General features: G+C 39.4%; 2 protein-coding genes across 7 annotated transcripts in view; one reads left to right on the top strand and one right to left on the bottom strand.

Moving 5' to 3' along the window:
- Positions 1 to 191: 191 nt before the first annotated feature.
- Positions 192 to 8,527, top strand: LOC124259411. 3 transcript variants are annotated; one of them, XM_046693554.1, is made up of 6 exons: positions 192 to 348; positions 1,388 to 2,870; positions 3,000 to 3,983; positions 5,530 to 5,699; positions 6,021 to 6,228; positions 7,373 to 8,527. In XM_046693554.1, exons 2-6 carry the CDS (start codon positions 2,150 to 2,152, stop codon positions 7,753 to 7,755), a joined length of 2,466 nt encoding a protein of 821 aa, XP_046549510.1. In that variant the 5' UTR covers positions 192 to 348; positions 1,388 to 2,149; the 3' UTR covers positions 7,756 to 8,527. The 3 variants fall into 3 exon arrangements, with proteins under 3 accessions (XP_046549510.1, XP_046549509.1, XP_046549508.1); XM_046693553.1 differs by having other exon boundaries at positions 2,934 to 3,983; XM_046693552.1 differs by having other exon boundaries at positions 1,388 to 3,983.
- A 348-nt stretch (positions 8,528 to 8,875) lies between these two features.
- The window catches only part of LOC124259353 (purine nucleoside phosphorylase-like), a 60,858-nt gene continuing 49,741 nt past the window's right edge, over positions 8,876 to 19,992 (bottom strand). For all 4 annotated transcript variants that reach the window (XM_046693476.1, XM_046693477.1, XM_046693475.1 and 1 more), the window contains exons 4-6: positions 16,859 to 17,034; positions 15,726 to 15,916; positions 8,876 to 13,715 (exon numbers count right to left, since the gene is read on the bottom strand). In XM_046693476.1, the coding sequence (XP_046549432.1) occupies positions 13,513 to 13,715; positions 15,726 to 15,916; positions 16,859 to 17,034 (570 nt within the window). In that variant the 3' untranslated portion in view covers positions 8,876 to 13,512. The remainder of the gene's footprint in view (positions 13,716 to 15,725; positions 15,917 to 16,858; positions 17,035 to 19,992) is intronic.

Raw genomic sequence — 19,992 nt, 5'->3', positions numbered from 1 at the left:
AGTGGTGGAATACCATTCTGAATTGTTTATCCTAAAACCTCTGTCCGTCTTTGTCTTTAATTCAGTTAAAGCTGGTTGTAATGAGAAATAATCAGATAAATCAACCCACACGAGGCCTCTTTGATTATGGCAAGATAACTCTAAACTGTCAGCACTTTAGACCGGTACCTCCCCTTCGCAAGCGCTCTACCGCCGGCAAACCAGTCTGTCGGCACTCGTAAGGAGAGTAGCCTCCCTTATTACGATGGCACAAGCGCTTGCAAGAGATGTACTGTATAAAACAACATATGTTAAGCTCTAATGGCTGTGAGATATTTGAAACTAATACATAATTATATACCAAACAAGGTACGTAATTCTGTTATAATTACTAAATATATTACTCATTTTCGTTTTCTCTCGCAACCATTATCCTGAGCTGTCACTTGGTCAGCTGTTCGAAACATTCGACGAATGAAAAACAAGACTGAAACAGATGGGAGATGTGTCGACAGTGTCTGTCTGTCCTCCTATTGTCTTGTGGCAGCGAGAACACCGACAATAATTTCATCATTTACGAAAAAATTTAGTAATGTCATTAAATAAACAATGAAACTTTAGCAGGGAAACCGAAACTACAGCAGTTATTTAAATTAAATACATGTTTAGCTGTAATTTCACAGTTTACATATTGTTGCTGTATTATTGATAGTTAAAAGTGCAAGTGTGGCATTTCTAACAGTTTTTAAATATTTAGATTGTACATAGCTGTGAGATGTAATGTGGTCCTATACAGTCTTGATATATAAATGAATATGGTAATAGGAAAATCTGTGGGACAATGTTAACGAAGTTGACATCTTTTGTAGATTGGTTACAACTGGTAGATGTAGTCAATATGATTGTTGGAGTAATGTTTGTAAAGAACTATCTCTGTAAGTCACTGACAGTGACAATGTACCTTTGTTAGTGTATGTTTACAATAAAAGTCTAAGATGCTATTGCTAACGTAAGTTGCATTTTTAGACAGGAAACATCCCAACTTGAAAGAATAACTTATGACACTAACCTGGACTGTATATGGGTCAGTTTTGCCTCTCAAAATATACTTTTTTGAATATTTTAAGAACATAATTGATATGAATAATTGAATATACACCCTGCTTATCATGCTTATTGCTGCAAGGATTCTGTATAATCACACTGTGAATGGAACAATAACATCTCATATGTCTCACCTAGTGATACACTCTCTATATTTACTTGAAGTACTGTTCAGTACTGTACTGTTAAACCAAAACCACACCCACAGCTGCTCATACGTTCAGTACATTATCAGCATAATTGTATACATGATAACAATTATCATCGTGCACTAGTAATCAATGTTTGTTTGTTTTCTTTGCAGAAAACAAAAAACCAGGATACAAGAATACTGTCTGATGCGATGAAGTATTTTCACGATGAGATCTGAATGACTGCTGAGCACGGAGATGAATGTTTGTCCATGATGTTGACATCGTCTGTTCGTGTAACTAAGCTCAGTCGTTGAAGAAGATGAAAATTCATGAATTAATTTCAGGTCTATATCCAAATATGAGGCATTTACCCCAAGAGAGCTGAGAGTTTCTGTTACTGATAGATGTCATCTGATGGGCAGCTTCTTACAGTGAAGATGAGAAGAAGGTATCTTCTGCATCAGGGAGAGGCCATCATCTTATCATCTCTCATTGTCAAAAGCAGAATTTCCTGTCAATTCTGGATCTACTGCTTTGAGTAAATTGAGTGTTTGGACAAACATATCTGAAATCACAAGGTCAGAACTACATGAAAAAGACAGTGACGCATTTCTGATTTGGAAGGAGAAGGAAGTTCCAGGGAAGACAGCAAGTCCTTGATGGAACTGGATGGTTTACAACAATTTCAAGAATAAACAGACAACCACTTGACTTCAGCTACAAGAACTACAAACTGTGATGATTTTCTAAGGAATGAAAGTGTGCCGCAGACAGGGAAAGATGTGTTGAAGAAAGATGATACGTTAGATTGGATAACAGAAAATGATGACAGTCAGAAAGGTTGTCTTGTTTAGAGTAGATGCTCAACCACCACAGGACCGTATCACAACAGTTGTTGTCATGACAACACAGGGGATGAACTGGGTTCTGAAATGAATGTGACTATGGCAGGCTGTGTTGACATGGATGTTCTTCCTCTGTGTGAGACACCAGTGGGAGAAGAGACATTGGATAAACATGGTGACAATATCATACAGAATTCTGTGTCTGGTCAAGCAGATTTGGTTGCTAGGGATGTGCTGGAGTTCATGAAGCATGGTGACTCTCTTAGAAGTTGTGATTGTGGTGATCAGGCTTCTTTAGGAACTCATAAACCAGACACAGGACCATGTGGTCCTCTTCTACCCAACTGCAGTGTGATGCAGAAGGAAGAGGAGGCTGATGATGGTAGTGCTTGGGGTCAGGGAATGGAGATTGTGACCAGTATTGGTGATGAGTTCTGTTCAGGTCAAGTACAAGCAATAAGACATCTAGAAGACTCTGAAAGAAATGTAACAGATGTGTTCAGTCAGAAGGAACATATCAGAGAAGCTGCAGAAGCTACTGAAGGAGGTGTCACAGACATGTCTAGTCAGAAGGAAGATATCAGGGAAGCTGTAGAAGCTACTGAAGGAGGTTTCACAGACGTGTCTAGTCAGAAGGAGGAAGATATCAGGGAAGCTGTAGAAGCTTCTGAAGGAGATGTCACAGACGTGTCTAGTCAGAAGGAGGAAGATATCAGGGAAGCTGTAGAAGCTACTGAAGGAGATGTCACAGATGTGTCTAGTCAGAAGGAGGAAGATATCAGAGAAGCTGTAGAAGCTACTGAAGGAGGTGTCACAGACATGTCTAGTCAGAAGGAAGATATCAGAGAAGCTGTAGAAGCTTCTGAAGGAGGTGTCACAGACATGTCTAGTCAGAAGGAGGAAGATATCAGAGAAGCTGTAGAAGCTACTGAAGGAGTTATGGAGGACATGTTATCTCAGAAAAAGGAAGGCAGTGATATTCTTGATATTGACTGCACCGAACATGCTGAATCAGACAAAGTTACGGTCAGAGAAAGTGACGAGCTTTATGGTGCAAATCACATCCACATAGCAGAAGTGGAACCTGCCAGTAAAGTACAAGTTGGCTGTAATGAGAAAGTGTTCAGTCAGAACAAGAATGATGAAACTGTTCCAGGAGTATGTGTTTTGAAGGAAGGTGTTGGAGCGAAAGCCAAGGAAGACATCACTGACTTTCCTGAACCAACCGGAGAAAATAAGGTTACTGAGACTGCATTTGTTCCACCTGTCTGTTGTGGATTTGGTAGCACTGGTAACCATGGTCAAACAGAAAATAGTGAGGAGGTTACACCCGTCAACGAAGATGTTGAATACTGTAAAGATGTACAACAATGTCTTATTCCTCAGCAACCTGCAGGAGGATGTCCAACAGACACACATTCTGAAGGTGTTCCTGCTGTATCTGGTGTTGTTGGAGCTTGGTCTGACCAGCAAGGCCAGGACAAGAGTGCAGTTGCTGAAGAAAAGACTAGTGTAGTGGGTGAATCCCATGAACATTCATTTAACACTGGGAAACAGATTCTGATGGTCTCTTCACTTGATTCAGATTGTGTTTTAATGACTGATGATGAGTGTGTAGCAGATCAGATATGTGAAGATGGGTTGGAGATTTGCAATACTGAATGTAGCGTGAAACCTTTCACTTGTGATGCTGATGGTGATGACTGTGCAGGTGGTGGAGAAGATGCAACATCAACAGAGTCCGTCAGCAATGAGACAGATTGTGTCGGGGTGCCTGTTGGGGCTCCTGCAGCTCCACCTGGAGACCTGGGTTATGTTCCTGTTGTGTGTGGAGACAGACAGCCACATTTTGATCTTTCTGATACATTTAACATGTTTGCAGAGGAGGAACATTTGGACCAGTTCGTCACAGAAAATATTGGTATGAAACAGTGTTTACAAAGTAAATTGAAGTACATTTATTACAAGGTAGCAAGGTTAGTTATAAAGTTGCAAATGTGTCAGTCAAATTAAAAGTATCAGGGTTTTAAATGCTCATTTAAACATAATATTCAAGATTAACTTGATTTTTCAAATGAAAAACAATTCTAGTCCAACTAATCTGAAAGAATGCTGGGGCCCGTTTCACAGCGCTACGACCGTCGTAAGTCTATGTTAAAGTATGGGAGTTACGATCATCTTGGTGCCATGATCGCTTTGTGAAATGGGGCCCTGGATATTAAGTAAAGTCTTGGTGTATTTTTATGTCAAATATACAAGCCTTAGAGCTTTCCTACAATTGTCTTTAATGAACTCATGTGAATATTGCTATATTATTTGATGGCAAATTGCCAAATACATTCTGATGAGATTTTGTATATACATCTCATAAAGAATAAAGAATGGACAGAGTATCTGAAATGTTCCATATCATATTTACCACCCTTTTGCTCGTAAAAAATTGTCTAAAAAAGTCACTAAAAATGTAGAAATACATAAAGCCTGAACATAAAATATATACTCACTAGAATCATGGTTGAATTATGACAGGCCTAATATAATAGATGGAACATCTGGGTTTCTCAATTCTATGAATAACGAAGAGCAGTAAGTTATTGGATGGCAACATGATGCTGTGTACACTGTGTTACAATTTGGCACTAACATGGTCTCAAAGGCTTTCTGGTATTGAATACATTTGATTGTTGCCAGACATCCATCACCTGTGTGAGTGAGGCATAAAACTAAAACTCACTCACTCACTCTCACTTGTTTGTCTGGCCATGTCGGGTTCACACACATATTAAACACATATATGTGTGTTGTCATGGTTACAGAGTGAACTGACACCTTATCTTGTTCAGTAAAACCATGTCCAAATTATATTAGTGAGGAAAACCTCCCTCACATACATTATGTACTAGGGCTGCAACAAATCCCATATGAGGTGAATATGATGCATATCACGAATACTGGGTAATGAATATGAATACTGGGTAACAACTACCATAACTACTCCGCAGTAGATGTATTTTCTTGTCTAGAGTGAAACAGAATCAAAATATATCTTTGACCTGTGTTAACCATGTCGACAGTGTCAATGACTGCTGATCTCGTATAGTCAAAATAGATATACGAGACTAATGTTTTCCTTCCTGTCTTAGATATATTCCTTTTGCATAATACCTGTGAAGATCCAGGTTAGAATTGATCTTCAGTAACCCATGCTTGTCGTAACAGACGACTAACGGGATCAGGTAGTCTGGCTCGCTGACTTGGTTGACACATGCCATCGTATCCCAAATGCGTAGATCGATGCTCATGATGTTGATCACTGGATTGTCTGCTCCAGACTTGATTATTTACTGACCACTGCCATATAGCTGGAATATTGCTGGGTGTGGCGTTCACTCACTCACTCACTATTAAATCCTCTAAACCTGATGACTTATATTGCTTATTATCACCCAAGTGTTTGTCTATTTCAGATCAGCGTTTCTCCTCACAAGACGTGCCATCTGTTGTAAATGTTCGTCAGAACGCAGTATCAGCCCGAGCCAAGAAGAGGAAGAAGGAGAAGGCCAAGCTTGAGAAGCTGTTGTCCAGAAGCACTACATCACGTGCAGCCCGTGCCCGCAGATATGCTGCGTCCTTTCAGGTTAGCTCATGCTGGCAGTGATATGACCATTGGTCATAGGGACGGTATACATTGACAGGATGCATATCTTGTAAGTGAGGTGGAGATCTGCTTCATATCTTGATAGGCAGGTTGTCATGGTTATATGATAGATATCTTGATAGTAAGGTGTGAATATGATAAATATCTTGATAGCAAGGTGTGGATTTGATATGGATATCTTGATAGTAAGGTTGAGATCTGATACATGTCTTGGTAGTAAGGAGGGGGTTTTGTATCTTTATGACGTGTATAATGTGATCTGTGTACGTGATCTGTGTCTAAGTTACAAGCATCTTTCAGGAACTGCTTGCCAACAAGGCGGATACGTTCCACCCAGACTTCACATGCCCAGTGTGCCTGGATCTATACCACAAGCCCCACGTAGTGCATCCTTGCCAGCATATGTTCTGTGAGCCGTGCCTCCGCAAACTGCCGTCCTCCGCTCTGGCTGACAACGCTGTGTGTCCTCTGTGTCGGCAGGACATCCGGGCCTGTGTCATGGATGTTGGTGAGTAACAGGCCCTTCCGCTTTTGTAGGGGTAGTGAGGTAGCCAAGTGGTTAAAGTGTTTGTTTGTCATCCCGAAGTCCCGAGTTCGATTCACCACATGGGTACAATGAGTGAAGCCAATTCTGGTGTACTCCGCAGTGATATTGCTGAAATAATATAAAAAGCGGAGTAAAACTAAATTCACTCACTCAACATTTGTAATTTCTCTTTACTGAGTAACACAACACCCAGCAATATTCACGCCTATATGCCTTGTTCAGCCTGGATCAGACAATCCAGTGATTTAAATCAAGAGCATCGATCCATGCAAACAATGATACGCAATCATATGCAATAAATCAAGTCAGTGAATCTGAACGAAGAATACCATTAGTCAATTCACATGACAAGCATGGGTTGCTGAAGATCAATTCTAAAATTGCTCTTAAAGGGGCCACAAGTGTAGAGGTATCTCAGTAGATTTGTGCCATTTGATACGACTGACTGACTGAGTTTGGTTTTACGCCGCTTTTAGCAATATTCCAGCAATATCACAGCGGGGGACACCAGAAATGGGCTTCACTCATTGTACCCATGTGGGGATTCGAACCCAACGCTTTAACCACTAGACTACCCCACCGCCCCCATTTGATACGATTGTGTAGTGAGCTGATAAAGTGATTGCAACAGCCTGAACACAACATCTATTGACAGTGTTAACTGTCATAGCACTATGAATGTTTTTCTGTAAAATTAAAAAATTCCTCAAACTTGTACCCAACTGTTCCATCATTCAAGTGGTAACGGATGGTGAAAGAACCCAAGAACTGCAAGTCAGTGTGCAGAGTTATGTCACATGGCCATGACAGGATCCACTGATTGTGGGTTCTAATACCAAAACACCAGGGCCTCCTTTCACAAAGCACTAAGGTGATCGTAAGTCACTCAGGTAACCTTAGTGCAACATTAAAGAATGTGAGTTGCTTCGTGAAAGGAGCCCCTTGATCATGTTGATTATAAGCCTTGGTTTGTTAGCCTAAAACTGTGCTCATGGCTTTCACCATGTTTTTAAGCATGTGGTGTAAACTTGCTTTCCTCTTAAAATAGCCAACATCTGATATGACTGAATATGTTAATTTCATTCGCTGACTTTCTCATTTCCAGACCTGCACTTACAACTGAGTGAGTACTATAGTGACATCTACATCAAACGAGCCCGGCAGGAGAAGAAACTGAAGACCAATCAGAAGCCTCTTCCTCGTATTCAAACCAGGCCACTCAGCCAACAGCTCATCAGACATATCCTCAGTAACCAATCAAATCGCAGGACTGACGGGAACGCGTTACACATGGTGCTGTGTGTGTGCCTCAGTGCTGTATTGTCCCTGTTGTACGTGTGGATGAACATTCCTATAGAGATCACCAGTGGACCATTGAGGAATGCTGCTGTGTCCAACGTGTGGGTGCAGGCAATCTGTCTGTTCTGTGCTTTAATGTGGTTGTTTGCGAAAGGTCTTGGCAAATTGGCTACAAGAGAAAGAAGGTGACAAATGAGTTCCGAAGGTTTATGGACGCAGTGGGCTTGCATTGTTCTTTGTGTTATAACACAAAACATGATTAAGTCAATTCTTGAAGAAAAACACATCAGCAATGTTTATGTATTGGAGTGGATATCTAATGGTTGATACAAACAATGTGGGCATCAATACACGCTCAGTGACATTGTTCAATACAATTATGCAATACAGTTCCTGCTCCTTGTCAGACGGGGCGGTGGGGTAGCCTAATGGTTAAAGTGTTGGCTCGTCACGCCGAAGACCCGGGTTCGAATCCCCACATGGGTACGATGTGTGAAGCCCATTTCTGGTGTCCCCCGCCGTGATGTTGCTGGAATATTGCTAAAAGCGGCGTCAAACCAAACTCAGTCAGTCAGTCCTTGTCAGACAATCTGTAAACACTTGTCCGTTGGTGCTTGTGGCCGAAATATATTACTTGGATGTCCAATCAGCGCGAACTGAATCAGTTGTTATTTATTTATTGAGGTTTGTTTTAACATGATGTGTTACAAGATCATCATGTGTTCTTGTTTTCTGCTTTTCACCAGATGTACATTATGACTTGGAGTTCCCTTAGGCTGGTGGATGAATACTGGAGCAAGTACTTGGTAATACTTGGTTGTTATGGCCTATTCATGTTTCAGTGAATGTATTTTTGTTATGAGGTGGATATATTTTTGTAACCTACATCAACATGTATATGTACTGTTGGGGTAATAAGATTATGTTGGTATATATTTGCAATAAAGAAATGCGAAGATTATTCTTGGTGTTGCAAATACTGTTTTGTTTCTTGAGAAATGGAGTTGCCCGTGGCATGTGACCATGTGTCATTATCACGATGTAACGCTGTGTCTCATTTGTCATGATCACTAGGTTACCGTGTCATTATCACGAGGTATATGTAGACACACAAACAACTCGTGCTCCAGTAAATGTCATGTCATCAGAGCGTAAGGACACACAGACAACTCTCGCTAAGGTAAATGTCACGTCGTTGGGGCTTTAAGGTGAGATGAGGTGAAATTGGGTTTTACGTCGTGCTTGAGAATATTTCGCTCATATGACGATGGGGCTTTAAGACCATTAACAAAGACACAATTCAAGCCAATTCCTTGTTTAAACATTTAATCACTAAACACCAATACATCTGTACAGGGAACCAGTTGACAATAAATACATAAATGTATGAGACAGTCTGGATTTGATGATGACGATTAAGGCGTTCTACAGATTAATCCCACAGAAGAAGTCATTCAAACACATCCACCAGGCAAAGAAAAAAAAACAAGCATTTTGAAATGTTTCTCTTTAACATGAACAGCATGTTTGACAAAGGTCAGTATTAACGGTTTGAAATAGCTGATTCAAGCAATGGTGGAAACAAAATAATTATTCACGTCTTCCATGACTAGTATGAAATTGAACCAAGTCATACACTTCTGTAATATCCATGTCTTACATAACTTTGTAGCTGGCTGGAATGTCCAAATTATATGTCTTTGCCAGTATTTCAGAATTCAGACAGCAAAAGATAAAAGATACACGTATAATGCTGAAAACAAGTGAAAGAAGAGCCACATTTAGAAGGCTGTATAGCAAGAGCCACATTTAGAAGGCTGTATAGCAAGAGCCGCATTTAGAAGGCTGTATAGCAAGAGCCGCATTTAGAAGGCTGTATAGCAAGAGCCGCATTTAGAAGGCTGTATAGCAAGAGCAGCATTTAGAAGGCTGTATAGCAAGAGCCGCATTTAGAAGGCTGTATAGCAAGAGCCGCATTTAGAAGGCTGTATAGCAAGAGCCGCATTTAGAAGGCTGTATAGCAAGAGCCGCATTTAGAAGCCTTTAGAAGGCTGTATAGCAAGAGCCACATTTAGAAGGCTGTATAGCAAGAGCCACATTTAGAAGGCTGTATAGCAAGAGCCACATTTAGAAGGCTGTATAGCAAGAGCCACATTTAGAAGGCTGTATAGCAAGAGCCACATTTAGAAGGCTGTATAGCAAGAGCCACATTTAGAAGGCTGTATAGCAATACCCACCAGCCGTCACAGAGTAACACTTGTCACAACAAAGGTACCCTGGTATGTTCTTTTGTGTAGTATACTGAATGAAGAACAAAGTGACTAACTAAAATCAGAAATTCAGAATCATATTTCTGAAAAGACTGTTTCATATGATTTATGTCCTTGTCAAGAAACATGCAGCCAATACAGTAGTGGAAAAGAATACTATGAAAAAGATGTTAAAATGATGAAAATTTCAATAACAATTCAAAACAAGTGTTAAAATGCTTTGGTCTTTCCTGAACAAATAACAACGTTGTTCCCCAGCTAAAAACACATCAGTATTGATGACCTTCATGTCATCAATTTATACAATGTTTTCCTAATTTGAGTTGCCATTTGAGGTCTTTTTGAATGTGTATTCTTCAACACTGATCTACTAAAACAGTAGACTGTCCATTTTCTATTCAGGCTTAATATGGAGACAGCTGCTAAGGTAATTATATTTTTGATGTAAAACTAAATATAACTTTTAATAAAAAGACCAAAGCTATGTGAAAATTCTTTTATCAATTTTAAGGAGGATAACTTTTTATTAAAAACCATTGAGGTTTAAGTGTTGTTGAAACAATTAAATTAATTCTTACTTTACAAGCTGCTTACTGCACAGGGCAAATATTAATTATGTGTACATAATTATCATAATCAACCTTTTCTATATCACACTTTAAAAATTGTAACAGCTGTATGACATCAGTGCATTTCTGCAATGCATTATACACTGTAGAAATAAAATAAAATACCATTTTATTTTAATTCTAGTGAAACACTAGGTGCAATATATTTCATTCAAACAGGCAGTGTAGATTTTCAGGACTTTAATGTTTAATGCTTTTGGTATAAAGTAGCATACAGACTGAAATACAATGTTTTTCTTGTTTAGGTCGAGTTCAATTCTCTGACAGCCATACAAGCCAGTGTACAACATTCTGAGTATTGAGTTCAATGCTGGTTATATTCACATACATAGTACATCTGGTACAATGTTAGAGCTACATAAAGCGCACCATTATAATAAACAGCTTAATATCTGCTGAAAATATGATGACAATTCGATAAATTCCATAATGAATATGTTATTACCTTTGTAGCTCCTGTGGAATGTGTCATGGTGGGAGAATATGATCTGGGAAAAAAGTCTGAATTGATGGAGACGTAAGATGTTTTAACACTTTGGTGAAAACCATAAATATGATGGTGGTGAAGCCAGGAAACAATGTGCAAGGGAGAACCAAGATCTGACTGCTGGATCCTGCCATAACTAAGGGATGCAACTCTGCACAGTGGGATGCAGTGTGTGAGACGACTGCCCATTTATTCCCTTCTTACATCAATAACGTGTGGTAGTTATCCCTGATGCTATAACCAGGAACTAGATTTTCAGACCAGGTAGGTCTAACCTGCAGACCAGGCACGTCTAACCTGCAGACCAGGCATGTCTAATCTGCAGACCAGGCACGTCTAACCTGCAGACCAGGCAGATCTATGTATGTACATTGACAAACTGTTTCGACCCTTCCCAGTGCCCAAATCTTATCGCTAGGTTTCTTTATACTGCAGATCAACCCCAGCGCGATGACTGTTCCAGAGTATGTTGCTATTATTGCATTGTGATATTTAACCCAGACAGTTAATTGTCTAAACCTGCAAATGGTTTACTGCTATGGCATTGTTAGGAGAATCATTAATTCCAGATGGCATTCAAATAACAGTGAAATGTGAGTGACTTTGGAATTTGAGTTATGCTATGACCATTATATGTTGCTGATATTCCAAGGATCACAAACAAAGCAAATACTGCATTCAAACCCAAAATAAGCACATCCTGAAATGGTAACCAAGATGATGACCTTTTTGTCCCAACATATTTCCTTTCTTTGAGGTAACCTAGGATACCCGAGGCGTTGAGACAATGGTCAGAGTGTCATCCCACACTGAAAGGAGGCCTGCCATTGGTCAGTTTTACAAATCTATAATGATAATGGTTGCATGAGTAATGAGGATCACTAAAACTAACATCACAAGTACATAGATTTAATAAAACAGATCTTAACTTGTACTCTCTCTAACCATGATGAATTTAACTGAGAACATAATGGCATATTTAAATTCTATGCATCAAAATAACGCGTAACAGTGAGATCAAGTACAAACAATTTATACTGGAAAGAATATCGACAAGATCAAGTCTCTGAAAATATAGAATGCTAATAGAACTAACCCAGCAAAGCTGAGGAATATCTAGACTAGCTTATTGTAGACTTTGGCAGTACAGAACGGAGTGGGTGGTAGGAATTTATTACAGTTTAGGGACAGAAAGTGTAGAAATAGAAAATTATAACTGTAAATTGTATATTTATAATATTTATCCTATCTACTAAATATATGTCAGCTGTTTCCAAGTTAACAGTAAAGTTCTTATACGTACAATGTATAAATCTCCTGTTTCTAATGTGGAGATTTCTATTCCTCATGAAAATGATAAAAAATGTTTAAAAAAACACATCTGCAGACACTTTTTACTCATTAGAGATCATTGACTGAAAATTTTAACATTGATATATAGACTCAAGAATAGCGCAGGACTAAAAATAATATAATCATTCTGCACATGTATAGATGAAAAGTATCTAAATATCCACAAAAATTCTAAATTTAATGCTACATATGAACAAAGCTGATTCACTGAAAACTAAAATTCTAAAACTAAAATTGAAATTGTTGCCTTATTGTCCATCTTTACTTTGGTAATCCTAAAAACAAATTTTTCTGTGTAACTGAATAATTATTTTAGTGATATTTATGAATTTAAACACTGTATGGACAAACAAAAATTATCCATACATGGATTTTGCAATTCACTGCTACGCGTTCGGTTCCAATTGAAATTTAGTCGCCATCAATTCAGTAAAACATGTCTCTGATTTTCAAACACACTAGGTTTATCTCCTAATTCAAAGTACATATATTGATGTTTTCTCCCTTTGGTACAATGACAGTACAGATATGGTACATTGCAATGAGAATAAAACTGTAACACAGATTCATCACCACATAATGACAACCCTCGCTCTCATAACATATTACCTACCTAATTGCCAGTTAGCTTCTGTTACACTATATATGGCAGTAAACCAACTATCAATTACTGGACTATTTCATGAAAACAAAAGTCGGAAAATGGAGTTCCGTGAAAAGGTCCAAATTGTGGGAATGAAACAGTCTGACTTGAAATTGAAAATAAGTTACACGGACCAGGATGAAAGGTATAAATATCTTTGTGGCTCCAATGACCTTAATATTGATATAATAATGATATAAGTGTAACCCTTCACATGTTTACCAAAAATTGTACAATAGTTTACAAAAGTACCATTTGACTGTAATTCCTATAATACCTATAATTACTAAACTTTTCTGAACTATTAATACATATTTAAGTACTATGTACTTATGTATTTACATGAAACATTTAATTATTTTGTTACTTTAGCTTCAATGATAATGAAACTGGAACTGTAAATTCATATTTAGACCGATCCACCTAAACAAAAACATGGAACTATTTTTGAGGACATAACCCATGATTTGGATAAAATCTACTACAGTGTTTAGTAATATAACAGGTACAATGTCTAAAACAGGCTGAGAGGTGTATGTATAATCAATGGTATGTCAGGTCTTGCTATACATCTATCTTGGAGACCATTTCTTCCACAAATCTCTTGAGATCTTTGCTCCTCATTTCCCCCGTTGCCAGGACTTCCTCGTGGTTGGCAAAACTCTGAGACTCAAACTCCATGACGCACTTGTTGGTGATGAGGGAGAGACCAAACACCCTCATGTCGCAGTGACGGGCTACGGTCACCTCGGGGATGGTGCTCATACCTGTGGATGAAGATGGGTGATGTTAGTACCATAGTACTCAATACTGTCATGCAGGTGGGACAGTGTGAGGACAATATCTGTCAGAAGGCTGGGACAATATCATATGACTGTCAGATGGGACAATATGGGGAAAATATCTGTCAGCTAGATGGGATAATATGTGGACAATATGACTTTTTGACGGGTGGGACAATATGGGGAAAATATACATAGTCAGGTATATACTGTCATGTGTGCAGGTGAAGCAATGTGAGGACAATATATACTGTCAAGCATGTTGGACAATTTGAGGACAATACATATTGTCAAGCAGGTGGGACAATTTGAGGACAATATGTACTGTCAAAGATGTGGGACAATTTGAGGACAATACATACTGTCAAGCATGTGTGACAATTTGAGGACAATACATACTGTCTAGCATGTGGGACAATTTGAGGACAATACATACTGTCAAGCATGTGTGACAATTTGCGGACAATACATACTGTCTAGCATGTGTGACAATTTGAGGACAATATATACTGTCAAGTTGATGGGACAATTTGAGGACAATACATATTGTCAAGCAGGTGGGACAATTTGAGGACAATATGTACTGTCATGTTAATGGGAACAGTTGAGGACAATATATACTGTCAAGCATGTTGGACAATTTGAGGACAATATGTACTGTCAAGCATGTGGGACAATTTGAGGACAATATGTACTGTCAAATTGATGGGACAATTTGAGGACAATACATACTGTCAAGCATGTGGGACAATTTGAGGACAATATATACTATCAAGTTAATGGGACAATTTGAGGACAATATATACTGTCAAGCATGTGGGACAATTTGAGGACAATATGTACTGTCAAATTGATGGGACAATTTGAGGACAATACATAGTGTCAAGCAGGTGAGACAATATGAGGATAACATATACTGTCAAGTTGATGGGACAATTTGAGGACAACATATACTGTCAAGTTGATAGGACAATTTGAGGACAATATGTACTGTCAAGTTAATGGGACAATTTGAGGACAATATATACTGTCAAACATGTGGGACAATTTGAGGACAACATATACTGTCAAGTTAATGGGACAATTTGAGGACAATATGTACTGTCAAGCATGTGGGACAATTTGAGGACAATATATACTGTCAAGCAGGTGAGACAATATGAGGACAACAAATACTGTCAAGTTGATGGGACAATTTGAGGACAATATGTACTGTCAAGTTGATGGGACAATTTGAGGACAACATATACTGTCAAGCATGTGGGACAATTTGAGGACAACATATACTGTCAAGTTGATGGGACAATTTGAGGACAACAAATACTGTCAAGTTGATGGGACAATTTGAAGACAACATATACTGTCAAGCATGTGGGACAATTTGAGGACAATATGTACTGTCAAATTGATGGGCCAGTTTGAGGACAATACATACTGTCATGCAGGTGAACAATGTGAGGACAATATATACTGTCAAGCAGGTGAGACAATATGAGGACAACAAATACTGTCAAGTTGATGGGACAATTTGAGGACAATATGTACTGTCAAGCATGTGGGACAATTTGAGGACAATATGTACTGTCAAGTTGATGGGACAATTTGAGGACAATATAAACTGTCAAGCATGTGGGACAATTTGAGGACAATATGTACTGTCAGGCAGGTGAGACAATATGAGGACAATACATACTGTCAGGCAGGTGAGACAATTTGAGGACAATACATACTGTCAGGCAGGTGGGACAATATGAGGACAATACATACTGTCAGGCAGGTGAGACAATATGAGGACAATACATACTGTCAGGCAGGTGAGACAATATGAGGACAATACATACTGTCAGGCAGGTGAGACAATTTGAGGACAATATGTACTGTCAAGTTGATGGGACAATTTGAGGACAATATATACTGTCAAGCAGGTGAGACAATTTGAGGACAATATGTACTGTCAGGCAGGTGAGAAAATAAGTGGTGCATAAATGCTGTTACCTGTAGCATCAACACCAATGAGGTGGAGGAACTTGCACTCTGTGACAGTCTCAAAGGACGGTCCTACCATCATGCTGTAGACGCCTTCCTGGAAGAATTTGGTCATGCCCATCTCAGCTGCCGTCTGCTTCGCAATCTTCCGAAGTTCCTTGTCATACGCTCCCGAGAGTGCTGGGAAGCGGGGACCAAACCTGCAGACAGGAGACATTTCACACATTTCACCTTCAGGCATAATTTCTTATAGTCAGCCCTATTTTCAAGAGTCAGTAAGCATGGTTTAACATTGAACAGTTTTCCACAGGGATGAGGATGCGTATGAGTGAAAAAAGTGAGTGAGGTAGTTTGGTTTTACGCCACTTTATTCCAGCAATATCATGGCAGGGAACACCAGAAATCGGCTTCACACATTGTACCCATGTGGGGAATCGAACCCGGGTCTTCAGCGTGACGATCGAAGAGTGAAAAAAGAGGAATATGAGCCGGGGGTGTTGGGGGTCGTAGGTCCCCAAGCCAGATCCAATGACCCCAGTGTGATCAAATCTGCGGAATTCCGCAGATCCACGGAAAAGTCTCATCCCTGATTCCAGTCATATCTTGGAACGACAATTTGGAGTGGGAGGAAAACTAGATTTGATGCAAGTTTCAGATGTTTCCAACTTTGGTGAAACCCGTGGGTATGGTGTTGACAAACCTAGAAACATGGCAGCATAAACTGGGATTCAAACCTATCATCATGTAGAAGTTTCTGATGTATGCAAAGAGATCCAACTCAGTTCTGCAAATTGCAGATCTTCAGGACCTATGTCAGGCCCTGATCTGTGGCCATCTCAACTCTGGCAAATTTGGATGGATTAGATATGGACATCACGCCCACACCTTTCATCTTACATGAGGCCAGTGGGGTAGCCCAGTGGTTAAAGCGTCCGCTCGTCCTGATGAAGACCCAGGTTTGATTCCCCACATAGGTCCAATGTGTGAAGCCCATTTCTGGTGTTACCCATCATGATGTTGCTGGAATATTGCTAAAAGCAGCGTAAAAACATTCTCACTCACTCATCCTTCATGTAGGTCAACAACACTGTTTGAACCATCGTTTGTAGAGTAAAGTAAACAAAGTGGATGTTCAAACTAACCTTTCATCATTCATCCCAACCAAAGGATTGATGCCAGCGAATCCAGCCAGGTTGAGGTGGTCCTTGATGATCATAATGTCCCCCACACTGAACTTGTCGTTGATACCACCTGCCGCATTGGTGACAAACAACACCTTCACTCCCATCAGCTTCATCGTGCGCACTGGCAGGGTGATCTGTACATACATCAGTTTGTTTGTTCATTTACAGCCTCACTCAACAATATTTGAAATAACATCACACCAATATGATGACGGCCTGTAAATAATTGAGTCTGGATCAGACAATCCAGTGATTGATATTGTGATCATCAATCAATGCCGAAAGGGAAGGAGGACACGTTATCAGCCATGTCCCTTGAGCATCAGATCCAGTTGGTTGCCTCTGACAACCAGCATAGGTTCCTACCCGTGAAGATCTGGGCTAGAGCTGGTCTTCAGCAACCCATGCTTGTCATTAGAAGCGACTAACAGGATCGGGTGGTCAGGCTCATTCCCTTGGTTGACACGTGTCATCGTATCTTCTCAATTGTGTAGATCGATGCTCATGATGTTGATCACTGATTGTCTGGTCCAGGCTCAATTATTTACAGACCGCCACCATACAGCTGGAAAATATCTGAGTGCGGCTTTAAAGGACGAATATAACAAAAAGCATGAAATTTTTAGAGTAAAATTAATATTTTATACTTATCCTTACTCATGCTTATTGCTTGTCTTCTTCTTCTTGCGAACATAGTGGAACACATGTATCTCTCAATTGAAGTTCCCTTCAATTAAAAAATCACTAATTAGTACTCACCACGAGTTACCTCCCTTCCACAAGCGCGTGAACGAGGGCGCCACCTGAACCCATGTGCCTCACTCTCTCCTTTAGTTTCGAGCCCCACACTTTATTTTTCCGAAGAAATCCAAAGTGTTAAGTGGGGAGGACGGGAAGGCTTACCTCATGAGTCAGGATAAGTATAAAATATTAATTTTACTCTAAAATTTTTTTTTTTCCTTATCCTGACTCATGCTTATTGCTTGTAGAATCCGACGGAAAAGGAGGTGGGAATATACAGTCAACTCTCGTTAATCCGACACTTGTGGTTGCAGAGAAATATGTCGGATTAACGAAAATGTCGGATTAATGAAAATGTCGGATTAATGTATTTGTGTGAAAATATCAATGTTTACTAAATGTCATGATTGTCATACTTAGCAGCTGGTGTACTCGTGACAAACATCTTGTGATGAAAACTCATGTCGGTTGTAAACATTTTATACAGCTCGCTCTACTGTTATTTCTTGATTAAATCGTCTCAATTAATTATCCTGTGTTCCTAATTAAATGGTGTGATGTTCACTGACGCCGGTGTCAAGCAGCCAGTAAGGCACACGCTAATTACCACTCACGTGTGATTGTTTGTATACGGTCGGATCATCCGACCGGCTGTGTTGATTGTCGGATTAACGAATGTTTTTACAATGTATTTACAATAATCAGTTGCTAGATTGGTGTGTCGGAGTCGGAATGCGAGAATGTCGGATTAACGAGAGTAATTATCACTGTTTTAAATGGTTCCCTATTTTTTTGTCGGATTAACGTGATTGTCGGATTAATGAGTGTCGGATTAACGAGAGCTGACTGTATATACTTTGGATTTTAATAATTAGTGATTTGAACTGTGATGATTGTAATAACCCTATGGGAACTTCATAAAGGCACTGAACTGATGAATTCCTGCTGTTTAACTTATCAGCTGCCATATAAAGGTTATTACAATTTATAGAATATGATAGAAGTATATACAACATTAATGTAAGCTGAAGCTATTAATGTGATAATATAAACTTCTGTGAGTTTATAGTGGATACTTTTATGAATTAACCAAAGTATTAAGCTTAAGATATGCATATATTTAAGCTATAATAGTATAGTATTGTGCTTCAGATATAATTATAACTTAAGCTGTATAATAGTAACCAACTCCTTAGAGTTTGTTAACTAATACATTTATGCATATGACCATATGACTGAGCTTAAGGATTGATGAAACTTAAGCTGAACATATATATATAGTAGCAAAACTCCTAGGAGTTGTAAGCTTATATATAGTATGATATAAAAACCATAGTACTGAGCTTAAGATAATAAATTAAACTTAAGCAAAATATATAGATAGCATGTAGCTATTAGTACTGTTATCAGATAAGTATAAAATCTGTAAGATAGACTTATCTTCTCCGTGGAACTGTCAACTGTTGAGCGAGGACCATGGGACCGAAATGGTGGATACCTGAGACGTCCTCGGTGGTGATATCTCTCAGATAGTGGTTGGCAAACACCATATCGGATCTCCAGAAACATCCCTCCATTATGGTATTCAACGAGCAATTCCCATGTAGAGCGAGAGTTGAGGCTAGCGCTCTAATTTCGTGAGGATTAGAAGCTCTTGGAGGGTCGAGTCCTGCAGCCTTGTAGGCACGTAGTATGACAGTTCTGATCCAGATAGAGATCAGAGTGCGTGAGACTTCCGTCTGCGTAGCTGTAGATATAGGGATAAATAATCTCTTGAATTTCCCTCTGCTCTGTTTGGATCGTTGGAGATATATTTTTAGTGCCCTCACTGGGCATAGTCATAGATCCATCGTATCATGCGGTCCAAGTATGGATGAGAGAGCTGGGACGTGAAATAATCTGTCTGGTTGACCTGGCAGTTGGTTTTTCGCTATAAAATCCCAGCGAAGTCCCAGATGAGCGATGTTATGAATATCATCAAAGCGTATTCTCTCGTAATCCAAAGCGTGAATCTCTGACATCCTGGCGGCCGTAGCTAGTGCTAACAGGAATAAGGTTTTGTGGGTCAGTGATTCAAACGATGTAGATAGCAATGGTTCATAAGCCTCACTAGTGAGGTATTGGAGCACTATATTTAGATCCCAGGCTGGAGCGTGAAACTTCCGTTTCTGATCCTCCAATCGGAACGCCGTAACAAAGCGAGTAACTCTGGTGTTTTTGTTAACTTGACGCCCGTTAAGCATAGTTATGACAGAACTTATGGCTGCAAGATAAGTGGACAAGGTTGAGCCTTTTAGATTCTTAGTTTGCCGTAGATAACATAAGAAATCTGCCACTTGAGGATGTGTAGC

The sequence above is a fragment of the Haliotis rubra genome, unplaced genomic scaffold (genome assembly GCF_003918875.1).
Source record: "Haliotis rubra isolate DU_JTF1 unplaced genomic scaffold, ASM391887v1 Scf72, whole genome shotgun sequence".
In the NCBI taxonomy this organism is placed as follows: Eukaryota; Metazoa; Mollusca; class Gastropoda; order Lepetellida; family Haliotidae; genus Haliotis; species Haliotis rubra.
The sequence above is the reverse complement of the archived record's forward strand: the minus strand, read 5'-3'. Positions and strand labels throughout refer to the sequence as shown.